The 12,891-nt window shown below is 37.9% G+C and overlaps 1 protein-coding gene across 1 annotated transcript in view; it reads right to left on the bottom strand.

Annotated features, from left to right (window-relative positions):
* The window catches only part of DNAH14 (dynein axonemal heavy chain 14), a 379,927-nt gene that overhangs the window by 222,967 nt on the left and 144,069 nt on the right, over window positions 1–12,891 (bottom strand). Inside the window, exons 29-34 of the mRNA XM_049867924.1 lie at window positions 11,834–12,065; window positions 11,062–11,115; window positions 9,161–9,306; window positions 8,284–8,352; window positions 7,274–7,460; window positions 5,370–5,446 (exon numbers count right to left, since the gene is read on the bottom strand). Of these exons, the coding sequence (XP_049723881.1) occupies window positions 5,370–5,446; window positions 7,274–7,460; window positions 8,284–8,352; window positions 9,161–9,306; window positions 11,062–11,115; window positions 11,834–12,065 (765 nt within the window). The remainder of the gene's footprint in view (window positions 1–5,369; window positions 5,447–7,273; window positions 7,461–8,283; window positions 8,353–9,160; window positions 9,307–11,061; window positions 11,116–11,833; window positions 12,066–12,891) is intronic.

Here is a 12,891-nt window from a genome sequence, read left to right as displayed (position 1 = left end):
TCCATTTTGGTCTTTTCTTTCTTTCCTGTCTTCCTAATGACCTCTTGCTTTCTTCATGTATGATGTCTTTGATGTCATTCCACAATTCGTCTGGTCTTTGGTCATTAGCATTCAATTCATCAAATCTATTTTTTATTCCTAAGATGGTCTCTAAATTCAGGTGAAATATACTCAATGTCACACTTTGGCTCTTGTGGACTTGTTCTAATTTTCTTCAACTTCAGCTTGAACTTGCATATGAGCAATTGATGGTCTACTCCACAGTGGCCTCTGGCCTTGTTCTGATTGATGATATTGAGCTTTTCTACCATCTCTTTCCACAGATGTTGTCGATTTGATTCCTGTGTGTTCCATCTGGCAAGGTCCGTGTGTATATTTGCCGTTTACGTTGGTGAAAAAAGGTATTTGCAACGAAGAAGCCGTTGGTCTCGAAAATTTCTATCATGCGATCTCTGGGGTCGTTTCTATCACCAAGGCCATATTTTCCAACTACCAATCCTTCTTCTTTGTTTTCAACTTTTGCATTCCAATCACCAGTAATTATCAACGCATTTTGATTGCATATTTGATCAATTTCAGAGTGCAGAAGTTGGTAAAAATCTTCAAGTTTTTCATCTTTGGCCTTAGTAGTTGGTGCATAAATTTGAATAATAGTGGTAGTAACTGATCTTCGTTGTAGGTGTATGGATTTTATCCTATCACTGACCGTGCTGTACTTCAGGAAAGATCTTGAAATGTTCTTTTTGTCCATGAATGTGATGCCATTCCTTTTCAATTTGCCATTCCTGGCATAGCAGACCATATGATTGTCTGATTGAAAATGGCGAAAGCAGTCCATTTCAGCTCACTAATACCTAGGATATCGATGTTTATGTGTCCCATTTCATGTTCGATTACTTCCAATTTTCCTAGATTTGTATTTCAGAAATTCCATGTTCTGATTATTAATAGATGTTTGCAGCTGTTTCTTCTCATTTTGAGTTGTGCCACATCAACAAAAGAAGGTCCCTAAAGCTTGACTCCATCCTCATTATTAAGGTTGATTTTACTTTGAGGAGGTAGCTCTTCCCCAGTCTTATTTGAGTGCCTTCCAACCTGAGGGGCTCATCTTCTGGCACTATATCAGACAATGTTCTGCTGCTATTCATTGGCCAGTTTTTTTCAGAAGTAGATTGCCAAGTCTTTCTTCCTAGTCTGTCTTAGGCAGACGTTCTGCTGAAACCTGTCTGCCAAGGGTGACCCCACTGGTATTTGAAATATCAGTGGCAAAGCTTCCATTATCACAGCAACAAGTATGCCACCACAGTAGGACAAACTGACAGACACGTGGTGGTCTTTGAAACTAGCTGAGACTTATTTTCTGCCCCAGAACTATGGTAAGACTTATGTGTCAAGTGCAGTTGAAGATACATGAATTCTTCATTTGTTGACAAGCAAATATTTCTTAGCATGGGGTCCCTACAACTCTAGTTGCTGGATAGTTTTCTAAACAAAAGAGGAGATTTGGGAAAATTCTTTAAGGGAACAAGGAAGAAATGTGCCTACAGTAGGCAAAGAAGCCCCCCCCCCCCCGCCAAAAAAAAGATCTTTTCACTTCCTAATCCCTGTAACTGGTGAATATTACCTCATGTGGCAAAAGATATGATTAAGTTAATGATCTTGAGAGGGGGCGCTTATCCTAGATTGTCCAGAACTAAATGTAATCACAAGTACCCTTATATGTGAAAGGCAGAGACACAGAAGACAAGGTGATGTGAAGACAGAGGCAGAGATTAGAGCGAGGAGGCCTCATGCCACAGAATGCCAGCAACCAGCAGAAGTTGGGTATGCAAGGAATGGACTCTCCCCTACAGCCTCTGGAGAGCGTGGCCCTGCCAACAACTTTGATTTCGGACTTCTGGCCTCAGGAAACCTGAGAAAATATGTTTCTGTTGTTTTAAGTCCCAGAGTTTATGGCAATTTGTTACAGTAGCCCCAGGAAGTGGAGACTTTTTTTTTTCCCCCAAATAATTTAAACACCTTAAAGTGTATTTGGGAGTTATGGTTAGCTGCCCCAACATGATCTAGAAAGAGGAGGTAGAAGAAAAAGGAGGGTTAAATTACTATGCACCAGAAAATGAGAGAAGTTTGTAGTATTTTTGGGTACTTAAGAGATAAAATCAGAAGTCTTGGGAAGAATGGGGTGGAATAAAGGGAGAGAAAGGGATAGAGAAGGACAGAGAAAAGAGGCAAAAAGAATTATAATTTTGGGGGAAGAAGAGCCAAGAGACTTTTAAAAAGCAAAACTGTCTAATGTTAATTTTTAAGTTTTTGCTGTGTCTTACTCAGAAAAAAAGTTCCCCAATCCTCTTCATGGTATAGTCAGCTTCCCGCAACCACATCATCTATGTGGTGCTTTGGGGAAATCAAAGAAGTGGGGCTGTCCCACTTGTGTCAGCACAGATCAGGGAGAAAACAGCTACTCTGAGTAACTGGAGACAGATCGAGAGTGCACTGGAAACAGGAACTCAGATCGAAGGGTGCCTGTGAGAACTGAGTTTTCTGGCATTTGAAAAAAACTAATGAGGTACTTTGAAATGACAACAGTACCACATTTATGGGGATATTCATTTATGTAAAGGACTAGGTGACTGTAAGACTCGAGGACTTGGGGACATTAAGGAGCGACACTTGGGTTTCACATAGGTACTATTTCTGTTAAATTTCCTAAAAATTAGAAAGCATTTCATAATAGACACCGGTTTACATGCCGTCAATATTATGTAGATAGGCTGCCATTTTGGAACGTATGCCTCAGTTCTTTATTTTTAAGAAAAAAAATGTTACAAAAAGAGCTGAAGCTTGGCCCTTATCCTTTGCCCAACCCCCTCATGCAACATTTTGTACTTTTTACTACACGTGTATGTCTTATGCAGTAAGCAATGCATGTTATTTTCTGTGTTAAAAAAATTCATCTGAATGGCAGCGTGTTGATGTATCCTTTTGCAACATGTCCATCACTATGTTTTTCATTTAGTTTTTTAATAGGTAATACATGCATATTGCCCCCAGTCAGACCAGTTCAGGATGATATACATTGAAAATTCTTTTCCTGAACCCTTGTCTCTTCCACCTTTTTCAGTAATGAAAAAGAATGCCTGCTTCCCTTAACCTCACCCACAGAAAGTTCTGCCCAAATTTTATATTTTTGCCCATTTGATAAAAGAGAAACAGTAGTTCAGTGAGTTTGTATTTCTCTCATGGGTGGAGTTGAGTGTATTTTCACATATTTAGGGTACTTTTAGGTTTCATTTTTTGAGAATGTCTGCTGATGTCCTTTGTCCATTTTTCTATCTGGTTGTTGATTTTTCCCCCATTTTTTTTACAAATTCTTTTATGTATTACAGTGATGAGTTATTTGACTGTGATATTAGTTGCAGTATCGACATTTTGTGTCCTCAAATACTTTCATGTTTTATATTTTTTACATTAAAAATCTTGGATCCTTTTAGTTTATCCTGGTGAATGATATAAACCATGGTTGCACATTGATCTTTATCCAGATGGCTGTTAAATTTTCCCAACACCATTTGTTAGGAAGTCTATTCTTACCTCCTGATGTATAACATACTAAACGTCCATATGTATTTGGATCTATTTCTGGACTTTCTATACTGTCCCATCAGTTTGCCTTTCCATTCATGATCCAGTACCACAATGTTGTAATTACTGAGGCTTTATAATATGTCTTAGTACTTAAAGGGACATTTCTCCTTCATTCCTCTTGCTTTTCAGGAGTTTTCTAGGTAGACTTACTTATTTTTCAAGGGAATTTTAGGATCAGCTTGCTTAAAATCAAACAAACAAAAAAACTCTTTTTGTATTTTTTACTGGAGTTGTATTTCCACTCATAAATTAACATTTAGAGTATATACATCTTTATGATGTTAAGAATGTGGTGTATTTCATTTATTCAAGTTTTCATTTGTGTCTTTCAATAGTGTTTTAAAGTTTGCATCATGTGGGTTTTACACGTTTCTCATACAGGCATGTCTATGTAGGTCTTACATTTTCTTATTAAGCTATTGCTCTTCGAAATGGGATCTTTTATTCCTTCTATCTTTTATTATACAAAACGCAAAGCATACTTTTTAAAGAATAGGCTGTATTGGGGAAAGGTTGTTAGTTGCTGCCGAGTTGATTTCAACTATGGTGATCCCATGTGTGCAGAGTAGTTTTGTGCACTTTTTCTTCCTCTTTTTTCATATTGTTCAAACAATCTCTGCCATATTTTACTGTGACGCTCCAGGGGCTCCTGTTTTATATTATCATCACTACTTATAATTCTACACATTATTTTCCTAGTTGTGTGTAACACCCTTTGACCTACATTCTTTTATAAGTTTTTAAATTTTTTTTTTACTATACTAAAATATATGTAAGAGTCCCTGGATAGTGAGGCACTTGGCTACTAACCAAAAGATTAGAAGTTCAAGTCCACCCAGAAGTACCTCAAAGAAAAAGGCCTGACAATCCACTTCTAAAAAAATCAGCCATTGAAAACCCTATGGAGTACAGTTCTACTGTGACACACGTGGGGCTGCCATGACTTGGAGTTGACTCAATGGCAATTGGTGGTGAGGAAAATATATATACCATAAAATTTGCCATTTTAATCATTTTTAAGTGCATGGCATTAATTACATTCACAATGTTGTACAGTCACCACTATCTATTTCCAAAATTTTCATCCCTCAAACAGAAACTCTGTACCAGTGAGTACAATGGGTAAGATAACTCCCCATAACTTCCTCACCCCAACCACCAGTAACCGCTAATCTACTTTCTGTCTCTCTGTATTTGGCTATTCTAGATACTTCATGTAAGTGGAATCATAACGATATTTGTTCTTTTGTGGCTGGCTTCTTTCACTCATCATGTTTTAAGGTTCAGCCATGTTGCACTATATATTAGAACTTCATTTTTCTTTATGGGCGAATACTATTCTGTTGTATGGTACACATTTTATTTAACCATTTGTCTGCTGATGAACATTTATTTTGCTTCCACTTTTTGGCTATTGCGAGTAATGCTGCTACGAACATTTGCCTACAAGTATCTGAGTCTCTGCTTTCAAGTCTTCTGGGCTTGTACCTAGGTATGGAAATACTGGGTCAGATGACAGTTCTGTTTTTAATTTTTTGAAGAACTACCAAACCGTTTTCCACTGCTGCTGCATCATTTTACATTACCACCAGTAATGCAGGAGGATTTCAATTTCCCCACATCCTTACCAACACTTGTTATTTCCCTTTTTTTTTTTTTATTATAGCCATATGAAGTGGTATCTCATTGTTGACCTAACACTCTTAACTCAAAATTTAACTGACCATTTAAACTCCTGTTTCTTCTTTCCAGCCATTACTAACACCGTCTTCAGGGACCTCATGCCAAAATCATAGTGATCCTATCAAACGTTAAAATATTTGAGTTATTGAAGATTCTGAAGGAAAAATGGAACAATTTGGAAATAAATACATATATGGTTAAATTATTGATCATCTATGCTACACAGAGAAATAGTGATGTGGGTTTAAAAAACCCCCAGTTCTGGCTTGAGGACCATGGTTTCAGGGGACATATAAGTCAATTGGTATAATAAAAGCTACTAAGAAAACATTCTGTACCCCACTTTGGAGAGTGGTATCTGGGGTCTTAAACACTAGCAAGCAGCCATCTAAGATGCATCAATTGGTCTCAACCCACCTGGAGCAAGGAAAAATGAAGAACTCCAAAGACAGAAGGTAATTTTGAGCCTAAGAGACGGAAAGGACCACATAAACCAGAGACTACATCAGCCGGAGACCAGAAGAGCTAGATGGTGCCCGGCCACAACCAATGACTTCCCTGACAGGGAATTCAACAGAGAAACCCTGAAGGAGCAGGAGAGCAGTGGGATGAAGACCCCAAATTCTCATAAAAAGACCAAACTTAATGGTCAGACTGGGACTGGAGGGACCCCAGAGGCCATGGTCCCCAGACCTTCTGTTAGCCCAAGATAGGAACCATTCCCAAAGCTAACTCTTCAGATAGAGATTGGACTGGAATAGTGGATGGAAAGTGATACTGGTGAAGAACGAGCTTCTTGGATCAAGTGGACACATGAGACTATGTTGGCATCTCCTGTCTGGAGGGGAGATGAGAGGACAGAGGGGGCCAGAAGCTACTCAAATGGACACAAGGAGAGAGAGTAGAACGAAGAACTGTGCTACCTCATTAGAGGGAGAGCAATTAGGAGTGTATGGCAAGGTATATGTAAATTTTTGTATGAGAAACTGACCTGATTTGTAAACTTTCACTTAAAGCATAATAAAAATTAATTAAAAAAAAAATTCTGCTTCTAATGCTTTTGCTTCCCTAGCATACTGGTGCTCCTATGAGTCTCCATCTTAAGAGAAAGGCTGACAAGTATTGAAGAAAGGTGTTAGAGGCTATCAGTATCTGAATTAGATTTTCTCTGAAATGGGAAAGAGATGAATCAAAAGAATACTGAAGAGAAGAGCACTTTGGAGATAATATAGTTATGTGTCCAAACCATTTTCGGTTAGAAACACTCATTAAGCTGTCATATCCTATAACTGTAATTCTCAAAGTCTGGTACTCAGATCAGCAGCAACAGTACCACCAGAAAACTTGTCAGAAATGCAAACTCTCAAGCCCGCCCCAGACCTACCTGATCAGAAACTCTGGGGATGAGGCCCAGCAATTTGTTTTAAAAAGTCTTCCAAATTATTCTGATGCACAATAAAGTTTGAGAACTACCGCTCTGTATCATACACCTCCTTGCTTAGAGAAAGTATCTGTTAAAATAACAGATACTCTCATACTCTCTCCAGGTCTTGGAGGAACGGCTTGAAAGCTTGTTTACAAAATCCAAAAAAATAAGTTGCTGTCTAGCCGACTCCAACTCATGGTGATCCTACGTCTACCTGATTTTTTGGAAGTAGATTTCCAGACCTTTCCTCCAAGGTGTCTCTGGGTGGACTTGATCTTCCAACCTTTCAGTTAGCAGCCTATCTTATTAACCATCTGTACCACCCAGGGACTTATTTACATATTGACTACATATTACCTTACACTCAAGTTGGTCCATGGACTTGATTTGTGGATAGGAATTCTAGCCTCACTATTTTTCCAGGTCATTCCCATACCAATACTATAAACAGAAAAGCCTCATTTAAAGTTACTTTTATATATAGTCACTTTAAAATATTTGGGAAAAGCTGTTCTTTACCTGTGGTGAGAGATGTTTGCTGCCTAATTTGAAAAGGTTAGCTAGCTTTCCAGAGAGTGTTTTTGAAGATTTGAAGCCATGTGAAAACAGCATTATTTCAGCAATCATTTGATAATGGGGCACCATCATTGCCACTGGGCGAAACAGAGATTTTAAGTTATCTGGGAGTTCTACTCGACCTTTGTATCTTCACAGGATAATGAAAACAAATACACAAACAAACAAACAAACAAACAAACAAACAAGCAAAAACACCACTTTTCAGTTTTTCAAATGAGGAACCAAATAATATAATTTCTCCCCAAATAATTCTATAGCTTTTTACATGATCTTGGAAACCCTGGTGACATAATGGTTAAGAGCTATGGCTGGTAACCAAAAAAGGTCAGCAGTTCGAATCCCCCAGGCACTCCTTGGCAACCCTAGGGGCCAGTTCTACTCTGTCCTATAGAGTCGTTATGAGTCGGAATTGACTCGATGGCAATGGGTATGGGTTACATGATCTTTATCTGAAAACAGGAAGTTTACAAGGTCATTTGTACTGCACTTTTCATCTCACAGGTTTCTGGCTTATCATTATTTTTTTCTGTTCCTTCTCCCACAATTCACCTCATATCAGTTTCTTTTGATTCTCTGGACTAGCAGAGTAATAAACCAACAGATAGTCATTGAACCTGTTTAGCTTCCACTCCCTGTAACCATCACATCCTTGTCCCTCCTGCCACTCTCATCAGCTTTTCTGTCCTCTTTGTGACCAACTGCAGGCCTTTTCCTTTCTTCCGCTATTCTTGAAGTGAAAATGCCTCTTGGTCAGAAGCTGAATGTGAGATCATCCATATGGATAAGTGCAGAGCTGCAGCTGTTCATAAATTGTGGGTAGGGAGGAATTTAGAGATGGAGTGGAGGGTGAATGACAGATAAACTATGTCGGACAACTCCATCTGGGAGTATGATCTAAGGAAAGGATTTTGGCCTATCTCCACTCCTACCACAGATTCACTGATACTTACCCAGGATTCATGGTGATAAATATTGCACAAGACATATTGATACGAATTTCTTTTCCTTCCAGTACAAACCTATAATACATTACAGTATACGTCACAAAGAGAACTATTTTCTCTAGGCCAAAGTATGTAAAAACTACAAGTGAGTTTGGGAACTTTCCTAAGGTTGTGTTACATTTAAACCCAAACAGAGCTAGAAGCAGATTATCCGGTAAGCAACGTAAGCACAGGCTGACTTGTGCTTACCTTGTTTACTGTAGTATAACAGTTTGGACAAAGTCCATGAGAGTAAACCCAGATGCGTCCATTAAGCATCAAGTTAGAAATATTAGATTTTAAGAAAAATTTAAACCTACAAGCCCACTTATGCCTATTAAGTAAATCGTGTGAGTTCCTGCGTTTATCGAAGAGGAAACATTTTTGCTTTTATTAGCAAACATTAGAAATTCTAACATAAAAATACTGTTATTGCGGGGCTTTTCATAAAAGCACATTAATGAGAGTAATCAGGCAGAAGTGACTTCAGGTATGCGGCCAGTAGGATTTTGTTTTTTAAAAAGGATGCAATGTAGAATGAAAGAAAAAGAGCTTTTGTTTGGTTTCTTCAAATACAATGTAGTATTGCCTATGGAAAGGTACTAAGAGAATTTAACTTGCAAGTTGCAAGAGAGTAATTAGAATATATTTGCCTTATTTTCCTGGTATATATATTTTCATGTTATTTGCCAAGCAAAGGAAACAGCTAACTGCCATTCTTTGTGTTACATGCTTCCAAAAAAACCCTAACACTTGTTTTCGAAAAAAATATTTAACCATGATTAACTAAACAGTAAATGTAGGTTAGCTTTTCATTCAAATATATAAACATATTAACAAATACCTGACAGAATAGCTGTCTTTTGCTTCCTTAATTGTTAGAATTTGTGAGGCAATAACTGAGAGAACTTCCATATCAATTCGATTGAATTCATCAAAACAACACCATGCTCCTGACTGAACTAGTCCAAACAAGAATTTTCCCATTATCTTTAAAAAAAAAAAAAAAAGATTAATTACAAAAATTATTATAAAGCTGGGAAAACTTACTAGGATATTAATTTGTTCATGTTCTTCTCACCTTACTCAAACCAAGCAAACATCCTTTGCCCTTCCTCACCTCAGCTATTTTCGTAGGGCTGAACGCAGCACCAGCTTAGAAGCTGAGGAGTCACCTACTCTGCCTGTCTTTCATAAGAGCAGTAGCAACCTCTGATGTGCACAGGGACCATGTAGGCAAGGGTCACAGTTACGATCGCACAAGGTGGACACCACTCCCGCGGTCGCGGTTTACCTCACATGGCTATCTATACACTGGGGTAAGGAGTCTACAGTTTTCTGGCAGATGGCCTTTAAGTATCTGGAGGTAGCAGCCCCTTTTTCTGGATCAGTGCAAGACTCCTTCCGACTTAGGGGTGGGCTGCTGGTAGGTAACGCAGATGAGTGAATCAGGCCCCGTTTAAGACAAGAAATGGACTCTGGCCAGGCTTGAAGGCCTGGTTTCGGCCAGTTACTAGCCGGCAGGTCCAAGGTGGCCAGACCCTCTAGTGTTCTGTGAGAGGCTGGAAGCCTGCACTGTGATCTACTGATTTGTAAATGTTAGAAACTGAGACAGATAAAAATAACAAAACAGACAAAAACACTGTCAAGCCAAACAATACCTGTGGGCTGAATACAGGTTGAGGAGATTGTACTATACCTCCCAGAGAGGGAAGGGAAAAGGGATGAAACAGCTTGAGAGAGAAAACCTCAGATGCGAAGGGCGCACAAGTTGGTTCCTCCCACAGGGCAGCAAAGAATCGGATCTTGTCTTCACAAAATGTTTGCTATTGTGTTCACCATGGGAATTTTTTTGGTATTAATTTTAACTTTTTTTTTTTTTTAAAGATTGCATTAAGATATTATTTATCTTAATTACTAGGTTTTTGGCTCCGCCTTAAATTTTCCTGAGGAGGCAAGTGCCTCACTTACCTCACTGCAGTCCCAGTCTGGAGTCCTGGTGGTGAAGTGGCTTAGAGCCCAGCTGCTAACCAAAACGTGGGCAGTTCAAATCCACCAGGCGCTCCTTGGAAGCCCTAAGGTTTCCCTGTCCTTATAGGGTCACTATGACTGGGAATTGACTCTACGGCAATGGGTTTGGTTGTTTGGTTTTAGTTCCAGTCCTGCTGGACCCCACTGGAGGGTAGTTTGCAGGAAGGTAGCAACAGACTCTGTTAGCTAGGTGTCTTCAAAATAATAATTACATTTGCTTATTTATGTTTATTGATATTTTTAAGGTGCTAACTGAGCACAGATTGGAAATGCAGGATCTCAGAGGTAATGTGCTTTGAACTCCAGATGAAATGACAACAATAAAATGTAAAAGGTTCAGACTTATAATGCAAAACAAAGTAAACTGTAGTGTTTGGAAAATCTGAATACATTTCTAACAGGAACACAGGTACATGAAATTTTAATAACTGATTCAAATATTTCACAATGTTATGTGTTTTAGATACTGTGCAGCGAAAACAAGACAAGGCTGACTTAAGGAGCAGTTCACTTGAACTAAAAACAAACTATAATTTTTAAATTTCTATTACATTCTAAGTTTTCATTATATTCTATTCTTTAAAAGAATAGCATTTATGTTCTATTAATACTTAATATCTAAGGTAAATTATTTTTCTTGTTCTTTCCTTCCCCAAAGAATTCTTTTTATTATGTGTACAATATTTTCTCATGTGTATGTATGATTAAACTTACCTTATAATCCAAATTCTCGAAACAGTTGAAGACCACACAATGTTTCCCTAAGGACTGGGAAACAAAATATTATTTTAATGTATTTCTTGAATTATAACAGGAAATATTAATTTAAAAACTACTAAAGAAATGTCTGGGGCAGTTCTACTCTGTCCTATAGGGTTACTATGAGTCGGAATCAACTCGATGGCATTGGGTGGTAGAGAAATGTCTTTATCCTTTTGAGAAAAACTTTGCAATAAAAAGACAAATTAGATACCGAATTTAGAGATTCACAAAACTCAATATAGTATAAATGTAGTTATACTATTATAGTTTAATTGATTAGTAGATGGTTTTACACAAATGAGCTAATAAACAAAGAAGAAAACGTAACTATGCCCTTTGCTTTCATCCCCTGCTTCTTTCTCTCACACACAGTGCTTCTAATCACAAAGACTAGCCAAAAGTCTGTGTATGAGGCTCAAAATGAATCAGCCCTACTGGAAGGAGGGAGGTGGAGAAAACTATGATTCATGTGTCAGTGGGTCAGCACAATGGTATTCTAAATAAATGCATTAGAATGCATACGTTGGCTTACTGAGATCTCAAGTCTCGGCACACAATAGGTATTAAAAAATTAATTGATGAATTGGATGAATTAATTAATGTGCTTGTTAAATGCTATGAACATATTAACAGCAGGAATAGTGTGAATTTAAAATACTATTGAAGTTCGTGCAGAAAAGGAAAAAAAAAGAAGTTTTTATTCTGGATATTGAAATCCACTCACTTTTGCTAGATCTTTGGTAGTCTCGGTTTTTCCTGTACCAGCTGGACCAGCAGGGCAGCCTCCTAGATTCAAGTGGAGTGCTCCAGTGAGAGTTAACCAGCACCGTTCTGTGAGAGGTGTAATGACCAATCTCGGAGAACAGCCCAGGTACTCGTAGCCGTAAGTAAAACTGGCATCTCCTTGAGATACATAACACAACTTTTGCTTTTCGTTCCATTTATATTGTAAATGTCTGAAAATAACGTTTAAATGCTCATGTTATTTGGGAAAAACCGTTTGGGGTATATTTTCGCAAGCAGACATAAAATAAAAATTTTAAGTGGAAGTGTAGATTAAAAAAATCAAATAGAAATCAGAACATTAAAATCCAATGAAGAGTGATAAAAAATTTATCAGTGACCATAATCAGATATGAAACATTAGAACTCAGAAGATTACAAACACATGAGTGCTCTTCCCTCTCAGGCAAATGGTCTTGCTGACTCATGCTCCTTTGGTGTGATGTCAGCCTAAACAGAGGGTTTATGCAAGAAACAGCCCTATGATGTTTATTACGGTTCCCAATAAGAACGCTTTTGAAGACACTGTGCCCTGAATTGTTATCACAAGGGTACTTGAGAGAAATGTTATTTGTTCTAACTATCAAAAAACATTTTTAGAACAAGCACTTGCTTGATGATTTAAGCACTAAGTCATTATTTAAATAGAAGATCAACTTCCAGAGCGTTCGCCTTTCTATTATTCTTCCCCCTTGCCGACCTTCTCAGTTCACCACACCCTTAGTATATCAGTTATTTTTCATGATGGCCCTAGCCAAAAAGAAATACCCAACTGTTCCTTTTAACTGCTAGATCCAGAACAGTTTAATAAGTATTTTTGTTTTAATGACACAATAGCTCGTTTGAAAAAAATTATACAAATAAATTGAGAGAAAATTAGAAAAAAACATTTTTTTTTAATTCTTAAATAACCAGTTACTTGCTATTTGGTGCACTGCACAACTTGTCAAACTTTGGGATCAGGCTGGACACTGCCAGCCTAATTTCCTGTACTACATA

The sequence above is a fragment of the Elephas maximus genome, chromosome 24 (assembly GCF_024166365.1).
Source record: "Elephas maximus indicus isolate mEleMax1 chromosome 24, mEleMax1 primary haplotype, whole genome shotgun sequence".
In the NCBI taxonomy this organism is placed as follows: Eukaryota; Metazoa; Chordata; class Mammalia; order Proboscidea; family Elephantidae; genus Elephas; species Elephas maximus.
The sequence above is the reverse complement of the archived record's forward strand: the minus strand, read 5'-3'. Positions and strand labels throughout refer to the sequence as shown.